At 35.0% G+C, this 21,383-nt stretch overlaps 3 protein-coding genes and 1 non-coding gene across 4 annotated transcripts; 3 read left to right on the forward strand and 1 right to left on the reverse strand.

Moving 5' to 3' along the window:
- The first annotated feature begins 736 nt into the window (after positions 1 to 736).
- On the forward strand, positions 737 to 1,637 carry LOC125859526 (homeobox-leucine zipper protein ATHB-7-like). Its single transcript, XM_049539295.1, has 2 exons — positions 737 to 1,126; positions 1,233 to 1,637. The coding sequence occupies exons 1-2, from the start codon at positions 794 to 796 to the stop codon at positions 1,545 to 1,547; spliced, it is 648 nt and encodes a 215-aa protein (XP_049395252.1). The 5' UTR covers positions 737 to 793; the 3' UTR covers positions 1,548 to 1,637.
- Positions 1,638 to 14,885: 13,248 nt separating this feature from the next.
- TRNAL-UAG (transfer RNA leucine (anticodon UAG)) lies at positions 14,886 to 14,965 on the forward strand. Its single transcript has one exon. It is a non-coding gene; the product is annotated as a tRNA-Leu (tRNA).
- Positions 14,966 to 15,038: 73 nt separating this feature from the next.
- Positions 15,039 to 18,300, forward strand: LOC125859524 (pyridoxal reductase, chloroplastic). The gene is made up of 8 exons (XM_049539293.1): positions 15,039 to 15,212; positions 15,290 to 15,518; positions 16,457 to 16,550; positions 16,775 to 16,898; positions 17,064 to 17,165; positions 17,550 to 17,701; positions 17,813 to 17,906; positions 18,010 to 18,300. The coding sequence occupies exons 1-8, from the start codon at positions 15,081 to 15,083 to the stop codon at positions 18,193 to 18,195; spliced, it is 1,113 nt and encodes a 370-aa protein (XP_049395250.1). The 5' UTR covers positions 15,039 to 15,080; the 3' UTR covers positions 18,196 to 18,300.
- Positions 18,301 to 18,458: 158 nt separating this feature from the next.
- On the reverse strand, positions 18,459 to 20,142 carry LOC125859530 (ubiquitin-60S ribosomal protein L40). The gene is made up of 5 exons (XM_049539299.1): positions 20,038 to 20,142; positions 19,818 to 19,904; positions 19,624 to 19,726; positions 18,808 to 18,874; positions 18,459 to 18,714 (listed from the first exon to the last, which is right to left on the reverse strand). The coding sequence occupies exons 1-5, from the start codon at positions 20,138 to 20,140 to the stop codon at positions 18,688 to 18,690; spliced, it is 387 nt and encodes a 128-aa protein (XP_049395256.1). The 5' UTR covers positions 20,141 to 20,142; the 3' UTR covers positions 18,459 to 18,687.
- Between the last annotated feature and the right edge of the window lie 1,241 nt (positions 20,143 to 21,383).

Below are 21,383 nucleotides of genomic sequence, written 5' to 3' on the forward strand. Positions count from 1 at the left end.
ATATATATCCATTTATATTACTGTCGTTATGTACAGTTCAGGACATCTAAACTATTTTCTTTTCAAAGTATTATGTATATGGCATTAAAAACACGATCAAAATTTCCATTTTTGTGTGTAGTGATTACATTTAAAAATCAGAATTGCCATGGTTCCCCTAATCCAGCAGATATCTCGAAGAAATAAGAAAAAATCATTTAACTTTATTTTATAAAATAAAAATTGCTCAACGTCACTTAATTATTGTCATTTCACCGCAAAGACACTTAGTTAGTTGTATAATTCATATGTTAATTAGAGAATTAAATCAAGAAATCCTTTCTATATACTCAGCGCAATTTAGTTGAATGACTTTTGTGTTACAAAACAAAGTATAGTAATTTTATGAGATTTAAGTTAGTTGAGTTACCATTTGAGATTTAAGTTGCATATTAACGTATTTTACTGCAAGAAGCTAATATCCTGAATCGGCCTCTGCATCTACCTATTGAGAAGAGAAGTCCTCAATCTCAATAATATAGCAACAAGTTAAAAAGCACTGCACATATGGAAGGTATGAATAAATTAAAAAGATATATCAAAAATATCCAAAAGAAATAAGTTGGAAAAAGATACACGACTTGTTAGACAATTGGCTTTAATGAACCAGCAAACCATAAGTCCACATCAAATGAAAGCAACCACAATAGATACTTGTTATCATACACTATAGTTAAATACACCTATTCACCAATTTTTAAAAATAATTTCTTGTCAATACAAATATTGAAACTCCTCTCTCAACTTGGAACAAATGGAACCAGAACTTGAAAATTCTGAGATTTCCAACTTCAAAAAACCCTTTAAGAACAAGTGTGAAAATATTAAAAGGTTTACTGATGAGCAAGTGAAGTTACTTGAGTCCATGTTTAAACTAGGGACAAAGATTGAGCCAAGAGAGAAGCTGAAATTAGCAAGAGAACTCGGGTTGCAACCACGCCAAGTAGCTATTTGGTTTCAGAACAAAAGGGCTAGATGGAAATCGAAGCAATTAGAACACGAATATCGCATACTTCAATCGAATTTTGACAATTTAAATATGCAATTTGAATCCTTGAAGACAGAAAAGGAGAGATTACTCATTCAGGTATCGTATTTAATTTCTTTAGTAAAGATTCTGACTCTACTGCTATCTTTTACCATGCAACTTATGGAAACGAATAAAATTTGTTGTTTTTTTCTTTTCAAAACAGTTGGAGACATTAAATGAACAGCTAGAAAACAACAACGCTCGAGGAAGCGGAAGTCAAGATTCAAGAGACAGTGAATTGCAGCATACAAGTCCAGAAAATGGATTTACAGAGTTAGAATTGAAGGATTGTTCAGGTTCGAGATTTGATCACAAGAGTGTAAATGAAGAGGATGATGACACAAGAGATAAATACTTCACTCCCAAAGAAGAATCAGAGTTTTGGAACCTGGAGGAATTAGGAGACAATAATAATTCCTTAGAACATTGGTGTGTTGGCTTAGGCAGTATTTCGAATTCCAAGTTGTGGGACTTTTGAGCCTCACAGATTGTACTTAAATTTCATAAAGTAGTACAGTAGAATAGAAGGAAGGAATATTTATTTATCTCAGCTATCTCGGTTTCTCTACTTTTCCATTGTGCCCAAGAATCAGAATGTAGCTTCGTAAAAACAGAGGCATTGTTTGTGAATCCTTGTTATTGTTCACAAGAAAGCTTAACAAAAATGTTGCAGCTAGAAAAAAATATGCATGCAATGAAAGAGGAAAAAAGAGGTACCTCGCTACACAAAGCATCTCGCGTTAGCATAGGGATCGAGAAAGGATCGCACTCTAAGAGCTGTAGAATAGGTTGTATTATATACCAACGCAAGTAGAAGCCAAGGAATGTTTATACGTGATATATACATAAAAAATAATTTACCTAGCTACGTACATAGTGTAATTTCTGTTGGGTTTAGTTTAGCAAGGTATGAATGAAAAATAAAAAAGAGAAAATGGAAAGAGGAAGAACCAATGAAAGTGGGGGAACCAATTTTGGAGGGAAATGAAAAGTCACTGCAAAGTGCAAATGACAGTCATTTTTACCATATTAGTAGAAGAAAGGAAATTGTTGTTCTTATATTAGGAAACACTTTCTTTAGTTCTTAAAGGGTTAAGAAGAAGGTGCACCCTCGCGCCGCCGTCGTCGCTCGCTCGGCCTGGGCTTGGATTTGGACAAATTTATTTAATCAATCTTATTATTTCATTTCTTTTCTCTTATAAATTACTTCAGAATGTTAGTTAAATAACAAAATTAATTTGGCGCAACGGAATTTATTTGAAACTCATGTGCAACGGTAATAACGTTCTGAAGGGACATGTTCATTCCGAAAAGTCGTTATTTTTCCCAAAAGACACAACGTTCTGGAAAAAACGGGTCTGAACAGACGCATTCCTTGTTGTAAATGGCTATAAATAGAGATGTTTTTTTCTTTTTTCAACACTGAAATTATTTCCTCTCTGCATACACTTTCTTACACAAACAAAATTGTCGATCGACTGAATCTGTGTGTGCTCTTATTGCTATTCTTGCGTTCGCTGAAGTTATTGAAGTTTGAGGTACCGCTACTTCTCTAACAGGTTAATCCGTTTTATCTTGGGAGGAATTAATCTGCAATCTCGAGTACAGTGAGGGGATTAAATTTCTTAAGGAAACACAGTGATTTATGTGGACTCGGATTAAAAGCATTTTGTCTATTTCATTTTTTTTTCTGTTTCTGTAGTTTTGACTAACCTGAATACAAGAGATAACAATCTTAAGAAATTTAATAGTTTCTATATTTGAGGTTTCTGGAGATTAAAATCTTTATGATTTTCTACTCTGTTTGACTTTTTTAAAATTCATTCGATTAACGAATAAAAGAACATAAAAACTTTATCGTTAAATCAAAAACAGTCTGTGTAAGAATTTATTCTTTACTGTTAGTATTTCACATACTAAAATTGTTTGCCATTTGTGACAGAAAAATGACTAATTCAAGTCAAGTAAATGCTGGAACAATAAGTGCTGCAACAACATCGGTTGCACACAATCGTTCAACTGCTGCCCTGGCACCGGCTGAGAAACCTGCAAAGTTTTCTGAAGTCGACTTCAAGAGATGGCAGCAAAAGATGTTATTATATCTGACTACGTTGAGTCTGCAGAGGTTCATTAATGAAAACGTTCATGTTATGTCGGATGAAACTCCGCCTGAAGAACGATTCTTGGTAACAGAGGCATGGACACATTCTGATTTTTTGTGTAAAAATTATATTCTGAGTGGCCTGCAAAATGATTTGTACAATGTATACAGTAATGTCAAAACCTCAAAAGAACTATGGGATGCTTTAGAAAAGAAGTACAAAAAACAGAGAATGCCAGAATGAAGAAGTTTATTATGGCAAAGTTTCTAGACTATAAGATGATAGACAGTAAGACCGTCATCACCCAAGTTCAAGAATTGCAGGTCATAATCCATGATCTCCTTGCTGAAGGTATAAATTTATTTAATACCTATGTTGGAAATATTAAGTTTATTTTTAATACTCACATAATCTTTAATGTAGGATTGGTTGTGAATGATGTTTTTCAAGTGGCTGCCATTATTGAGAAGTTACTTCCATTGTGGAAGGACTTCAAAAACTACTTGAAACATAAACGCAAGGAGATGACTGTTGAAGATCTCATGGTAAGGCTGAGAATTGAAGAGGACAACAAAATCAAAGAAAAGAGAGAAAGCATATGGTCCAAAGAGCAATCCTTCTAAGAAGAAATTCAATGGAAGATGTTTCAATTGTAACAAACGTGGTCAGAAGGCTACTGAATGTAGGGGTCCCAAGAAGGACAAAAGGAAGGATCAAGCAAATTTGGCTGAATCCAAATGAGAGATGGACGATCTTTGTGCAATGCTTTCAGAATATAATTTGGTTGGATATCCAAGAGAATGGTGGATAGATTCTGGTGCCTCATGCCATGTTTGTGCCAACAAAGAATTATTTTCATCATATACTCCAGCACTTACAGACGAGACTTTGTTTATGGCAAATTCCGTTGTTGCAAAGGTGGAAGGAACTGGCAAGATCCTCCTAAAGATGACATCAGGCAAGGTAGTGACTTTGAACAGGGTCTCGTATGTTCCGAAGTTGCGAAAGAACTTAGTTTATATACCAGTTCTGACTAAGAATGGATTCAAATGTGTATTTGTTTCTGATAAAGTTGTAGTAACTAAGAATGAGATGTATGTAGGAAAATGTTACCTCACTGAGGGCCTTTTTAAACTCAATGTAATTGTAGTTGATATGAATAAAGATTTTTCTTCTTCTTACTGGCTTGAGTCTAAATGTTTACGGCATGAACGTTTAGGACACGTTAATAACAAAACCTTGCGAAAACTGATTTAACTTAAATGTTTTGCCTAAATTTGAATGCAATAAATCAAAATGTCAAGTTTGCATTGAATCTAAGTATGCTAAGCATCCTTATAAATCTGTTGCAAAGAATTCATATCCCTTAGAATTGATTCACACTGATATTTGTGACATGAACTCAACACCAACACGTGGTGGAAAAAAGTATTTCATAACTTTTATTGACAATTGCACTAGATATTGTTATGTCTATTTGCTAAATGGTAAGGATGAAGCAATAGATGCATTTAGGCAATATAAAACTGAAGTTGAAAATCAGTTGGATAGAAAGATCAAAATGATCAGAAATGATAGAGGTGGAGAATACTAATCTTCGTTTGCAGAAATATGTTTGGAAAATGGAATAATCCATCAAACTACTGCTCGTTACTCTCCACAATCTAATGGAATTGCAAAAAGGAAAAATCGAACTTTAAAGGAAATGATGAATGTCTTACTTATAAGTTCAGGTTTACCACAAAACTTGTGGGGGAGGCTATCCTTACAGCAAATCGAATACTCAATAGAGTGCCTCATACGAAGACATATGTTATTCCATATAAGAAATGGAAAGATAGAAAACCCAACTTGAAATATTTCAAAGTGTGGGGGTGTCTTGCCAAGGTCCAGGTTATTATACCTAAGAGGGTGAAAATAGGACCTAAGACTGTGATTGTGTATTTTTTGAATATGCCACAAATAGTAAGGCATGTCGATTTTTGGTTCATAAGTCCGAACATCCGGATATTCATAATAATACGATAATGAAATCAGATAATACAAAATTTTTTGCACATATCTATCCGTATAAAACTAGACTTGAGTCATCTAGTAGGGGGTCTATACAACCTCGAGAAGAACTAAAAGAGAATGAAACCAATGAAGAAAGTCCAAGGCTCAGTAAACGTCAAAGGACAACTACTTCATTTGGATCTGATTTTGTAACATTCTTTCTTGAAAGTGAGCCTCAAACATTCAAGAAAGCGATGTTGTCTAGCAACTCAACCTCTTGGAATGAGGCTGTCAATAGTAAGATTGAATCAATCTTAAGCAATCATACCTGAGAGGTGGTTGATCTTCCTCCAGGGAACAAACCCTTGGGTTCAAAATGGATCTTCAGAAAGAAGATGAAAGATGATGGAACTATTGACAAATATAAAACAAGACTTGTTGTCAAAGGCTTTAGACAGAAAGAAGGTCTTGATTATTTTGACACATACTCGTCAGTGACTAGGATTACATCAATTCGGATGTTAATTGCCCTAGCTGCAGTATACGGTCTTGAAATCCATCAAATGGATGTGCAAACTGCCTTCTTAAATGGAAAGCTGGAGGAAGAGATCTACACAGAACAACCTGAGGGCTTTATAGTTCCCGACAAAGAAAAAAAAGTATGCAAACTTGTTAAGTCACTTTATGGACTAAAACAAGCACTGAAACAATGACCCTATTGTCAAATGGATTTAAGATCAATGAGTGTGATAAATGTGTTTACATTAAAGACACTCCGGATTAGGAAGTCATTGTATCTATATGTGGATGACATGCTGANTGAGGGCTTTATAGTTCCCGACAAAGAAAAAAAAGTATGCAAACTTGTTAAGTCACTTTATGGACTAAAACAAGCACTGAAACAATGACCCTATTGTCAAATGGATTTAAGATCAATGAGTGTGATAAATGTGTTTACATTAAAGACACTCCGGATTAGGAAGTCATTGTATCTATATGTGGATGACATGCTGATAATGAGCAAGGACATTGCCAATATAAAATCTACTAAGCGTATGCTTGCTAGTAAGTTTGATATGACAAATCTAGGAGTAGTCAATTTGATATTGGGAATAAAGATTCACAAAACTCCTAACGATCTAGCATTGTCTCAATCTTATTATATTCAAAAGGTACTTGAAAAGCTCAAGTATTTGAATTTCAAACAGGCAAAGACCCCAATTGATGTGAACCTTAATCTTGCTAAGAATAAAGGTGAAAGTCAGTCTCATTGAATCACGCCAGGGTATTGGAAAGTTTGATGTATGTCATGAATTGTACACGACCAGACATAGCCTGCACTATAAGTAAGCTGAGTCGATACACAAGTAATCCCAATCAAAATCATTGGTTAGCAATGAAGAGAGTTTTGAGATACTTAGAAGACACTCAAAACTACGCTTTGCATTACCACAAATATCCAGCAGTTCTTGAAGGATATATTGATGCAAATTGGATTACTGGGTCAACTGAAACGAAATCCACAAGTGGATATGTTTTCACTATTGGTGGATGAGTAATATCTTGGAAATCATCCAAACAAACATGTACAGCTCGCTCGATAATGGAGTCTGAATTTATCGCCTTAGACAAGGCAGGTGAAGAAGCTGAATGGCTCCGGAATTTCTTAGAAGATATTCCGTTTTGGCCCAAACCAATGGCACATATATGCATACACTGCGATAGTCAAGCTGTAATAGAAAAGGCTGGAAGCGTTATGTATAACGGGAAGTCTCGTCACATAAGACGAAGACATAACTCTGTTAGAAAACTACTCTCTAGTGGAATTATCACAATTGACTATGTAAAGTCAAAAGATAATGTGTTGGATCTACTTACAAAAGGCCTAACTGGGGAGTTGAGAGATCATCGACGGGAATGGGACTATGGTCGAGAACAAGTCATCGTGGCAGTAACTCTACCTAGAAGACTGGAGATCCCAAGATCTAGGTTCAAGGAGATCAAACAAAATCATAGATGACAGTTCAACATTGTCAAAACTTATTTTATGGTCCATTCTCATGATGAGACAATGTTCACTAACCAGGATAAAGGCATAAAGACTTTTAAATGGTTTCTAAATTTGATACAAGGTATATCAAATAGTGTATCTACGGGATAACACAATTAGAAACCACATATGTAAGTGTGAAGTTGAAGCCGCTTTAAGGAGAATTCGGTAAGGCCAGTTCTCTAAGCACTTATTAACCGAGATGTGTTCATGGTTGAAACGAACAAAACAATGAGAACCAAAAACAGTTTAAGGGTTGATTGTGTGACTTATATTGTCTAGGTATACACCAAAGCTCGACGGTTCAAAGATATCAAATATATCGATTGATCGAGTATATCCGATATATGTTCACTACGGAAAGTTTAAAGGGAAACCTATTTATCCAGATGCGATTAACCCTTATTTACAAGACACACAAATTTTTCATGCATATGTTTTAACTATAGTCATTCCCCATTCATGTGGGGGATTGTTGGGTTTAGTTTAGCAAGGTGTGAATGGGAAATAAAATGAGAAAATAGAAAGAGGAAGAACCAATGAAAGTGGGGGAACCAATTTTGGAGGGAAAATGAAAAGTCATTGCAAAGTGCAAATGAAAAGTCATTTTTACCATATTGGTAGAAGAAAGGAAATTGTTGTTCTTATATTAGGAAACACTTCCTTTAGTTCTTAAAGGGTTGAAGAAGGTGCCCCTCGCGCCGTCGTCGTCGCTCGCTTGGCCTCAGCTTGATTTGGACAAATTTATTTAATCAATCTTGTTAATTCATTTATTTTCTCTTATAAATTAATTCAGAATGTTAGTTAAATAACAAAATTAATTTGGCACAACGAAATTTATTTGAAATTCATGTGCAACGGTAATAACGTTCTGAAGGGACATGTTCCTTTCGAAAAGTCGTTATTTTTCCCAAAAGACACAACGTTCTGGAAAAAACGGGTCTGAACGAAATTGTCTGAACAGACGCATTCCTTGTTGTAAATGGCTATAAATAGAGATGTTTTTTTTTCGTTTTTCAACACTGAAATTTTTTCCTATCTACATACATTTTCTTACATAAACAAAATTGTTGATCGACTGAGTCTGTGTGTGCTCTTGTTGTTGTTCTTGCGTTAGCTGAAGTTATTGAAGTTTGAGGTACCGCTACTTCTCAAACAGGTTAATCCGTTTTATCTTTGGAGGAATTAATCTGCAACATCGGGTACAGCGAGGAGATTAAATTTCTTAAGGAAACACAGTGATTTCTGTAGACTAACCTGAATACACGAGATAACAATCTTAAGAAATTTAATAGTTTATGTATTTGAGGTTTCTCGAGTTTAACCTTTATGGTTTTCTACTCTGTTTGAATTTTTTAAAATTCATTCGATTAACGATTAAAAGAACATAAATACTTTATCGTTAAATCAGAAACAGTCTGTGTAAGGATTTATTCTTTACTTATAGTATTTCACATACTAAAATTGTCTGTCATTTGTGACAGAAAAATGACTAATTTAAGTCAAGTAAATGCTGGAACAGTAAGTGCTGCAACAACATCGGTTGCACACAATCGTTCAACTGCTGCCTTAGCACCGACTGAGAAACCTATAAAATTTTCTGGAATCGACTTCAAGAGATGGCAACAAAAGATGTTATTCTATCTGACTACGTTGAGTCTGCAGGGGTTCATTAATGAGAACGTTCATGTTATGTCGAATGAATCTCCCCCTTAAGAACGATTATTGGTAATAGAGGCATGGACACATTCTGACTTTTTATGTAAAAATTATATTCTGAGTGGCCTGCAGGATGATCTGTACAATGTGTACAGTAATGTCAAAACCTCAAAAGAACTCTGGGATGCTTTAGAAAAGAAGTACAAAAAGCAGAGGATGCCGGAATGAAGAAGTTTATTGCGGCAAAGTTTCTGGACTATAAGATGATAGACAGTAAGCCCGTCGTCACCCAAGTTCAAGAATTGCAGGTCATAATCAATGATCTCCTTGCTGAAGGTATAAATTTATTTAATACCTATGTTGGAAATATTAAGTTTATTCTTAATACTCACATAATCTTTAATGTAGGATTTTTTGTGAATGATGTTTTTCAAGTGGCTACCATTATTTAGAAGTTACCTCCATTGTGGAAGGACTTCAAAAAATACTTGAAACATAAACGCAATGAGATGACTGTTGAAGATCTCATGGTAAGGCTGAGAATCAAAGAGGACAACAAGGCCGCATAAAAGAGGTCAGGTGGTAATTCAGCAATATCTGGAGTAAATATTGTTGAAGAAGATCCCACAAAATAAAAGAAAAGAAAGAAAACATATGGTCCAAAGAGCAATCCTCCTAAGAAGAAATTCAATGGAAGTTGTTTCAATTGTGGCAAACGTGGTCATAAGGCTACTGAATGTAGGGGTCCCAAGAAGGATCAAGCAAATTTGGCTAAATCCAAATGAGAGATGGACGATCTTTATCCAATGCTTTCAGAATGCAACTTGGTTGGAAATCCAAGAGAATGGTGGATAGATTCTGGTGCCTCATGTCATGTTTGTGCCAACAAAGAATTATTTTCATCATATACTCCAGCACATACAGACGAGAAGTTGTTTATGGCAAATTCCGCTATTGCAAAAGTGGAAGAAACTGGCAAGATCTTCCTAAAGATGACATCAGGCAAGGTGGTGATTTTGAACAAGGTCTCGTATGTTTCGAAATTGCGAAAGAACTTAGTTTCTATACCATTTCTGACTAAGAATAGATTCAAATGTGTATTTGTTTCTGATAAAGTTGTAGTAAGTAAGAATGAGATGTATGTAAGAAAAGGTTACCTCACTGAGGGCCTTTTTAAACTCAATGTAATTGTAGTTGATATGAATAAAGATTCTATTTTTTCTTACTTGGTTGAGTCTAAATGTTTATGGCATGAACGCTTAGGACACGTTAATAACAAAATCTTGCGAAAACTGATTAACTTAAATTTTTTGCCTAAATTTGAATGCAATAAATCAAAATGTCAAATTTGCGTTGAATCTAAGTATGCTAAGCATCCTTATAAATCTGTTGCAAGGAATTCATATCCCTTAGAACTGATTCACACTGACATTTGTGACACGAAGCCAACACCAACACGTGGTGAAAAAAAGTATTTTATAACTTTTATTGACGATTGCACTAGATATTGTTATGTCTATTTGCTAAATGGTAAGGATGAAACAATAGATGCATTTAGGCAATATAAAACTGAAGTTGAAATTCAGTTGGATAGAAAAATCAAAATGATCAGAAATGATAGAGGTGGAGAATATGAATCTCCATTTGCAGAAATATGTTTGGAAAATGGAATAATCCATCAAATTATTGCTCCTTACTCTCCACAATTTAATGGAATTGCGGAAAGGAAGAATCGAACTTTAAAGGAAATGATGAATGTCTTACTTACAAGTTAAGGTTTACCACAAAACTTGTGGGGGAGGCTATCCTTACAGCAAATTGAATACTCAATAGAGTGCCTCATACGAAGACATATGTTATTCCATATAAGAAATGGAAAGATACAAAACCCAACCTGAAATATTTCAAAGTGTGGGGGTGTCTTGCCAAGGTCTAGGTTCCTATACCTAAGACTGTGGATTGTGTATTCTTTGGATATGCCACAAATAGTAAGACATGTCGATTTTTGGTTCATAAGTCCGAACATCCGGATATTCATGATAATATGGTAATGGAATCAGATAATGCAGAATTTTTTGAACATATCTATCCGTATAAAACTAGACTTGAGTCATCTAGTGGGGGGTCTATACAACCTCGAGAAGAACCAAAAGAGAATGAAACCAATGAAGAGAGTCCAAGGCGCAGTAAACGTCAAAGGACAACTACTTCATTTGGTAACATTCATTTTTGAAAGTGAGCCTCAAACATTCAAGAAAGCGATGTTGTCTAGCGACTCAACCTCTTGGAAAGAGGCTGTCAATAGTAAGATTGAATCAATTTTAAGCAATCATACCTGGGAGTTGGTTGATCTTCCTCCAGGGAACAAACCCTTGGGTTCAAAATGGATCTTCAAAAAGAAGATGAAAGATGATGGAACTATTGACAAATATAAAGCAAGACTTGTTGTCAAATGCTTTAGACGGAAAGAAAGTCTTGATTATTTTGACACATACTCACCAGTGACTAAAATTACATCAATTCGGATGTTAATTGCCCTACCTGCAGTATACGGTCTTAAAAACCATCAAATGGATGTGAAAACTGCCTTCTTAAATTGAGAGCTGGAGGAAGAGATCTACATGGAACAGCCTGGGGGCTTTATAGTTCCCGGCAAAGAAAAGAAAGTATGCAAACTTGTTAAGTCACTTTATGGACTAAAACAAGCACCGAAACAATGGCATGCAAAGTTTGATTAAACCATGTTGTCAAATGGATTTAAGATCAATGAGTGTGATAAATGTGTTTACATTAAAGACACTCCGGATCAGGAAGTCATTGTATGCCTATATGCGGCTGACATGTTGATAATGAGCAAGGACATTGCCAATATAAAATCTACTAAGCGTATGTTTGCTAGTAAGTTTGATATGACAGATCTAGGAGTAGCCGATTTGATATTGGGAATAAAGATTCACACAACTCCTAACGGTCTAGCATTGTCTCAATCTCATTATATTCAAAAGGTACTTGAAAAGCTCAAGTATTTGGATTTCAAAAAGGCAAAGACCCCAATTGATGTGAACCTTAATCTTGCTAAAAATAAAGGTGAAAGTTAGTCTCAATTGGATTACGCCAGGGTATTGGGAAGTTTGATATATGTCATGAATTGTACACGACCAGACATAGTCTGCGCTATAAGTAAGTTGAGTCAATACACAAGTAATCCCAATCAAAATCATTGGTTAGCAATGAAGAGAGTTTTGGGGTACTTAGAAGACACTCAAAACTATGATTTGCATTACAACAAATATCCAGCAGTTCTTGAAGGATATAGTGATACAAGTTGGATTACTGGGTCAACTGAAACGAAATCCACAAGTGGATATGTTTTCACTATTGGTGGAGGAGCAATATCTTGGAAATCATCCAAACAAACATGTATAGCTCGCTCTATAATGGAGTCTGAATTCATCACCTTAACAAGGCAGTGAAGAAGCTGAATGGCTCCGGAATTTCTTAGAAGATATTCCGTTTTGGCCCAAACCAATGGCCCTTGTATGCATACAATGCGATAGTCAAGCTGTAATATGAAAGGCTGGAAGCGTTATATATAACTGGAAGTCTCATCACATAAGACGAAGACATAACTCTGTTAGACAACTACTCTCTAGTGGAATTATCATAATTGACTATGTAAAGTCAAAGGATAATGTGTCAGATCCACTTACAAAAGGCCTAACTAGGGAGTTGAGAGATCATCGACGAGAATGGGACTATGGCCGAGAACAAGTCATCGTGGCGGTAACTCTACCTAGAAGACTGGAGATCCCAAGATCTAGGTTCAAGGAGATCAAACTAAGTCATAGATGACGGTTCAACATTGTCAAAACTTATTTTATGGTCCATTCTCATGATGAGACAATGTTCAGTAACCAGGATAAAGACATAAAGACTTTTTAATGGTTTCTAAGTTTGATACAAGGTATATCAAATAGTGTATCTATGGGATAACACAGTTAGAAACCACCTATGTAAGTGTGAAGTGTAAGCCGCTTCAAGGAGAATCCAGTAAGGCCAGTTCTCTAGCATTTATTAACCGAGATGTGTTCATGGCTGAAACGAACAAAACAATGAGAATAACAAATTGTTCAAGGGTTGAATGTATGACTTATGTTGTCTAGATATACACCAAAGCTCGACGGTTCAAAGATATCAAATCTACCGATTGACCGAGTATATCCAATATATGTTCACTACGGAAAGTTTAAAGGAAAATCTACTTATCCAGATGTGATTAACCCTTACTTACAAGACACTCAAATTTTTCATGCATATGTTTTAACTATAGTCATTCCCCATTCATGTGGGGGATTGTTGGGTTTAGTTTAGCAAGATATGAATGGAAAATAAAAATAGAAAATGGAAAGAGAAAGAACCAATGAAAGTGGGGGAACCAATTTTGGAGGGAAAATGAAAAGTCATTGCAAAGTGCAAATGAAAAGTCATTTTTTCCATATTGGTAGAAAAAAAATTGTTGTCTTTATATTAGGAAACACTTCCTTTAGTTCTTAAAGGGTTAAGAAGAAGGTGTCCCTTGCGCCGTCGTCGTTGCTCGATCGGCTTCGGCTTCGGCTTTGGATTTGGATTTGGCTTGGGAGGAATTAATCTGCAACCTCGGGTACAGTGAGGGGATTAAATTTCTTAAGAAAACACAGTGATTTCTGTGGACTCGGATTAAAAGCATTCTATCTATTTCATTTTATTTTTTCTGTATTTTTGACTAACCTTAATATAGGAGATAACAATTTCCGACAAAAGTATTTGTGGCTCCGCCACTGAACACAAGCATCAACGATTGATTTACTACTAAAATATCACAATTTTCCCATTGTAATTTCCTACTAAAAAATGTTTAGCGACTATTCTCAATATTTCAATGAGTATTCGTTAGGATTGGAAAATCAAGTTTATAACAATTATTTCTCATGTATTCACCGTGGAAAAAGCCTCGATTTTAAATATAGATTCCATTGCTTGAACCTGTAACATATATAAGTCACATAAAAATAATTTTATGATTGATCCAAAGCTTCTTCTGAAAAAGAAAAAAAAAGACCTCTTTTTCTTGTTGTGTGACCATAGTCAAATTGCCTATTACATATCCCCTCCGTTTCAAAAATAATGGTCTAGTTTGACTTGGAACGGAGTTTAAGAAAAGAAAGAAGATTTTTTAATCTTGTGGTTATAAATTAAAGTTATGTCAAATGTACCAAAATTTCATTTAATCTTGTGGTCTTAAACATGCCACGTGAAAAATTGAAGTTACAGTGTTGCCCAAAAAAGAAAGGGGTCATTTTTTTTTAAACAGACTGAAAAGGAAACTAGGTCATTCTTTTTTAAAACGGATGGAGTATTACATAGGATATTTGAAGCTAATTTTGTGTGACTGGAAGTAGAGTTACTTATCAAGTTTAAGACAACTGTTAATTAAGCAGATTAATAGTAACACCACTAGAGTAGAGATACATGTAAGTATCTCTACCAATTTGCTGACGTTTTTTCACAATTGAGTTAATTCACTTGAGAAAGATTCAACAATAAGAAACCATGGGGATAAAGAAAGATAGATTCTAGTTTTGTTCCTAATGATTGTTGTCTAACTTAATTAAAACTTCAATTAATTAAGATGTAATATTTTGATCTCTATGCAAAAGAAAATATAACGTGTAGACTATTTAACTAGAATTTTATTATCCCAAATATGAAATAGCATGGTAGCAAATATATAATTTAACATAAATTCCAGTAATTAAATAATGTAGTGCTTAATAGTTTGTTAAATTTATAAAGATTCGCAAAAATTAGGATCAAAATATGTCAACCTAATTAAAGATTAACATGATTTATCAGATATCATATCTGACTAAATTCTCACTTTGTCATCAATATTAAGAGACTAAAACACAAATTAAAAATAAAAATATTCAAAGTTATAAATAAAATTAGAAGATATATTATTTCATCCAACGACGGTTTGGCCGAGTGGTCTAAGGCGCCAGATTTAGGCTCTGGTCCGAAAGGGCGTGGGTTCAAATCCCACAGCCGTCATTTTATTTTTTATTTTAGTTTATAAATTTAAATTTTTAATAACTTTTGATTTTTCTTTTTAATTTTTTTATAATCTGAAAATTTATCCAAAGGTTGTCTTCCTCACCTGGAAGCAATGGCTCTCTGCCTCTCAGCTTCAAAATCCATTGCTTTCAACATAAGATGCAGCAATTCTACAAGTGATTCTCTTCCATCTTCCTCTGTTTTCAAATCCCTCAAAATTCCCCGTTTCTGGCCATGGCAAAAGGTATTTTTCGTTTCATCTCCTTTTGCTCAGCTGCACGAATTTCAAGTTTATAAAGGTTAATTGAGTTGAATTTACAGGTAAATATGGGACCTTTGACAGTATCTCCAATGGGGTTTGGTACTTGGGCATGGGGCAATCAGCTTCTCTGGGGTTATCAAGATTCCATGGACTCTGAACTTCAGCAGACTTTCAATCTTGCTGTGGAGAATGGTATTAATCTATTTGATACGGCTGATTCTTATGGGACTGGAAAGTTAAATGGACAAAGTGAGAAACTTCTTGGAAAATTCATTCGCCAGTTTCCAGGTCACATTGCTTTGTTCTTGTTTCTCATTAAAAGTAATCCCTATATATATTCATGTTTGGAAACTCTGTCATTAGGAAAATAAACCAATTCTTGCTTTTGAACATTTCACAGGCAGCATTAGGAAGTTTTCAATAACCAATTTGTTACATTTTCTTTTTATAACCATGGTGTCTAGGCCATTAGTGGAGCCAGGAATTTCACAAAAGGTGTTCAGAAATAGCACTACAAAAACTCTTTCCAAAAAGTGGAAAAAACATTTGCTACTAGTGAGAGTCAAATACACAAGCATTGCCTCATGACAAGCGTCTGAAACCATTAGGCTGCAATAGCTTGTTGTGTTAAGGGTGTCCAATACACGTTATTTTATCATTTAGTGTATTACTTAACTTGTATATACGGTATTTTTTTTTGTGACGAAGGATGTCCAATCCATGTAGCTACGCCACTAGTCTAGGCCACCCTCCACAAGACCACAAACGTAAGGGTAAGATCTGCATACATACTACTATCTGCATACCCCATTTGTGGGATTACAGTGGCATGTTGGTGGTGGTGGTGGTGGCGGTGTCTAGGCCTCCTCAAATACTTTTAAATCGTTCTCTTTAGGAACGAGGAGTAGAATTACATTGGTGATTCAGGTGATCCAGTCACAGGACATTTACGTTTCATTTTAATTTCTTCACATTAATGGAAAAATAGAGCAGCATTGAACTTAGTTTAGCTTCCCAACTTTTCATGTTTTTAATATGTTGTTTTGAAGAATTGTTTGCTACTCTCAGCAATTATGTAAATCTGTAACATTGTTTAAACTTTTGAGTTACATAATACCTTCCGTTCTTGGTTGGACTTCTGTCTGAGCATTTGGTGCTCAGTAAGTTTGTTAAGGTAACCGAAATTCACTTCTGTTTTCTAAGTTTTCAACTTATCATGTTTTCAGGAGACGAGCAAGTAAAGAATGACATTGTTATTGCAACAAAATTTGCAGCATACCCATGGCGCCTAACACCTGGACAATTTGTGAATGCTTGCAAGTACTGTTCATCCTCATTTCTTCTGAACATACTGATAATCAGAATATTTAACTCCAGTAATATGGGGAAAAAAATACCTATTGTAGAATTTTCTTTTGATAAGAATTACTACATGTTTGTCAGAAGTGAACTACAACAAACTTTTAAGAAAAACGTTAGGTTCATAATTTAGCTGATTCTTATGAAGCAACAAGATGATTGTGTTAAACAGAACTTTGTGACAGGTCTTCTCTGGATAGGATGCAAATTGAGCAAATTGGAATAGGACAATTGCACTGGTCAACTGCAAATTATGCACCTTTGCAGGAACGAGCTCTTTGGGATGGTTTAGTTGCCATGTACGACAAGGTTACTAATACTATTAACTAAAAGTATATATTTGGATTCGCGTGCATTTGTGTGAGGGAGATTTATATTTTTGGTGTTATTCTGTCACTCTTAAAAGACTGCTAAATCTGGTCTTTATCATCACCTATGGATAAAATCAAATTACAATGTTTCCATCTCGTGCAGGGTTTAGTTCGTGCAGTAGGAGTGAGCAACTATGGACCGAAGCAGCTGCTGAAAATACACAAATATCTTGATGACCGAGGAGTACCCTTGCGCTCAGCCCAGGTGCTGAGTCTTCTTCCTACTTTACTATTACGTATGCAGTTACGTTTCTTTAACAGAGTGTGGGATGCTCTGTTGTTTAAAAGTGTCAAAAACCGAATATGCATTACTTCTGGTTAGTCTAAGAAAATGAATCGCCTCTAATGGGACTGACTTATCTGGTATGTACCTGTGCTAGTAGGAGGTAGCATGTATCCCATATTCATCGAGGACACACAAGATAGCCTTGATATCACATGTTATCCAAAGAAAGAGAGAATCATCTCTAATGTTCAAACATCGTTAGTGGTCATCAAGTTCCATATGACCAAATTATTTTTTGAATTAATTCGAATCATTGCTTGCTTTGGTGTGACAATCTTAAGCCGGTAAGCTCTCCAACATCAGGTACAATTTTCATTGCTGAGTATGGGAAGTGATCAGATGGAGATAAAAAATATATGTGATTCACTAGGCATACGGGTCATAGCATACAGTCCTCTGGGTCTTGGTATGCTCACTGGTAAATATACGCCCTCTAATCTTCCACCTGGGCCAAGGTACACACACACTCAATTTCTTCCCAAGTTGAATTTTTCTTACTAGTAAACGAGCAAGTACAGCTCACACGATTATTTGATACTAATCTCAACGTAAAACATCACTTGTAGGGGATTACTCTTTAGACAAATTCTGCCTGGATTGGAGCCTCTACTTACCTCACTGAGAGAAATAGCTCAAAGACGTCGGAAAACAATACCACAGGTAAACGTATAGTTTCACTTCACTAATACTTGCTCCCTTTGAACTTAGCACCTTGAAATCACCGGGTAAGAGGTATAGCTATTAACATAACGTCGCAATGCAGGTAGCTATCAACTGGTGTATATGCAAGGGTACAATTCCTATCCCTGGAGTCAAGTCTGTAAAACAAACTGAACAGAACCTAGGAGCCCTTGGTTGGCAACTCAGTTCCGATGAATTGCTCCAATTAGAATACGCAGCTCTTGATTCTCCACAGAAGATGATCCAAAATGTATTTCAGACAAAGTGACAACTTCTCCAAATAATAGATATGTTTAGGAAGATATACTTATAGAAGGCAGTATTCGAGCTAAAGGATACCAATGTACACATTTGAATCATTTGCTCTTCGAATATGCATATTCTCAAATATCTGCAAGGTAGCTTTGTGCAAAGGTGTAATTTATATCCTGTTCACCGGAGGTAAATTTTTAGATCCTTTGTCTCAAGGCTAAGAGAGTAGGATCACAACATTCGAGATATGCCGACTGCTGGTAATAACAGAAAACCCGCCAACCAAAGAACCAACAATACTTGCTCGAAAATAAAGAAAACAAACACATCCCATAATCATAACAAACTCAAAAGAGCACTAAATTCTTTTTGTAAATGGAACTGGGGTCTAAACAAATGTGCCGCAGTTAAACAGACAACAATAGATCCACCAAAATGTGAACTAAGCAAAAGAACTACAAAATCATGTGATTGGCATAGCATATCCACAGGAAATGCAACCGACTGTCTACTTGATCTTCTTCTTTGGCCTCAACTGCAAAGCAAGTAACAAAAGAAACAGTTTAGTGTATAGAGTCCAGTTGAACTACATGATACTAAATCTTGCAGAAAATTCAAAAGAAGTTACCTGGTTGCTGTGACCGCATTTCTTCTTCCTGCAGTTCACAGCACGTGGATGCAAACGGGCATAGCACCTGCAGAAAGAAAATATGATTAAACTGGAGTTCTGGATACATGTGCCCCTCAAATGATATAATAATAACTGAAGAGAAAATGGACATGTTCAACAGTTTCTTGAGCAAACAACACACTTCCGGTATACCAAATTACCATTTTAAAATGAATACATACGTCAGCACACCATGTGGTAAAATAATATTAGAACATAAATGTGTAAAATGGCTATACTGGAGGATCTAGAAACAGGGTTGATATCTGTTGATAATATTTGGTAGATTTTCACACATAAGATGCCTTCCAAGAACCTTAATTTTCCTTTAGCCAAAGCACACAACCCAAAGTGTGCAAGCTAGAATCAGAGAGAAACAGCTACTAATATTGTTAGTTTCGTGTTCAAGGTATTGCACCAGAGATGTTTTTTTTTGGAATAAACCCCAACTCACAACTTCCCATCCACCATTTTTAGCTTTCTATCCATTTAATCACCGTGTTGGAAGTTTTTTATTAACCATCAGTGGAAAAGGTCAGGACATTGACATCCAAATGCAACCTAAGCAAAGGTCAAGACATTGACACCCAAATGCAATCTAAGCACGCATTCATAAAGGACTGTGATTTTAACACAAAAACATTCTTGTACAGACCATCTTAAAGAGTTTAAATTCAATTGAAATAAATGCATCTTGACACAACAATTATTTGATATGTGGAGTTCATCAAATGATACGGATAAGTAAACCAAAGCGCTAAATGTAGAGCTTACTTGCGGCAAATCATCTTCTCTTGGTTGTATTTCCTGGCTAAGGCCATAAGAGACGGTTCAATGATCCCACCTCGGAGCCTCAGGACAAGATGCAGAGTTGATTCTGTTTTATACAAAATAAAATTCATTAAAAAGGCAAATTAATAAACAATAAAACAATCGCTAATATTGCGAACTGTTAATCCAACACAGACCTTTTTGGATATTATAATCCGCCAGTGTACGCCCATCTTCAAGCTGTTTACCAGCAAAGATCAGTCGCTGCTGGTCCGGTGGAATACCTATATACAGAACCCATAAATTCATTTGTTGAGATCCATTCATTAGTTCCATTTGAACACCATTTCAGTTCCATAGATCAAATACGAGAAGAAATTAAACCAAAAAAAGATCAAATTTTTAACAGATGAATACCTTCCTTGTCCTGAATCTTGGCTTTGACATTGTCGATGGTATCGCTGGATTCAACCTCAAGGGTTATGGTCTTCCCCGTTAGGGTTTTCACGAAGATCTGCATCTTATCTTTCTGATGGAGATTAGGGTTTTTTTTCTTCAGGAAGCTTATATTGGGGGATTTTAGGGTTTAGGATTTCCCCTTGATGAGAACGACGTCGTACGAGTGTGCCAATGTAAGGGTAAATTTCACTTACCACCTGTGTAAATTCTGTAATTATATTCACCTCCTTGTGCATTTGAATATGACAAATTAATGAATTATGCTTTAGATGTAGAAATGGTAATTATTTATTTACGCTAAATCAAGCAATATAATTAAAAATAAAAATGCATACATTTAAACTTAATTGAGTAATATGTGTATGTGAATATTTTACCTTCATTACTTAAATTACCGAACGAGTAAAAGATACGGGAGTTGTTTGATAGTTGGTTAGAATTATGCAGATATTAGTAATGTAAGAATTAGTTTTGAATAAATCTATGGAGTATTATTTTATACTCCATGTATTAGTTATTTTATCTTCTATTGTCCATAAAATACTAGTACACATATTTCTTCGTAACTTATACATCTTATTTATGTAGGTTTCTAAATTATCAACCAAACGTCATAATAATTTTATGAATAACTTATTTTCTATCTACCTCCTAAACGTCGTATAAGTTGTATGAAAACTAATAAATGGAGAATTTATTTTTTATCCAGCTAGTTAGAGTTGTGCTAATATTAGTAATATATGGATTGGTTATGGGTGAATTTATGTATAATTTTATGCAGAGATTAATTATTCATCGAGTGATAGTTAAATATGTATTAGTTATTCTACCTTATATCCGGCATAAAATAATGGAGAAACTGCATAATTGGATATACTCCACTACCATATATATTATTATTACATATACTTTTAAAGTATTACGTATTTTATCACTAAGAGAAAGTTCCTACCATATATTAAGGAAAATATACCTAGATATGTGTATTTTTACTACCATGTGCACTAAAATATGGAGAGAGGCAAGTGAGATTTATTATGTAACTCATGTACATACGAATCACACTAGATACGTGTATTTGTATGTATCTGATGTGTTTAGCATGTATATAGGATACAAATACGAGCGAGATGGGGGAGAGGCAAGTGATACAGTGTATCTAGAACAAATTATATTAAATTTTGACTTCATGTATTATGAGATACATGTATCTCAACGTATCTAAACGCAGCAACATTTGGTAAAATATATAACATTGTAAACTAAAGTATATTTATGTAATTAGTTCACAAACTAGTGGGATT

This window comes from Solanum stenotomum, chromosome 3 (genome assembly GCF_019186545.1).
Source record: "Solanum stenotomum isolate F172 chromosome 3, ASM1918654v1, whole genome shotgun sequence".
NCBI lineage: Eukaryota > Viridiplantae > Streptophyta > Magnoliopsida > Solanales > Solanaceae > Solanum > Solanum stenotomum.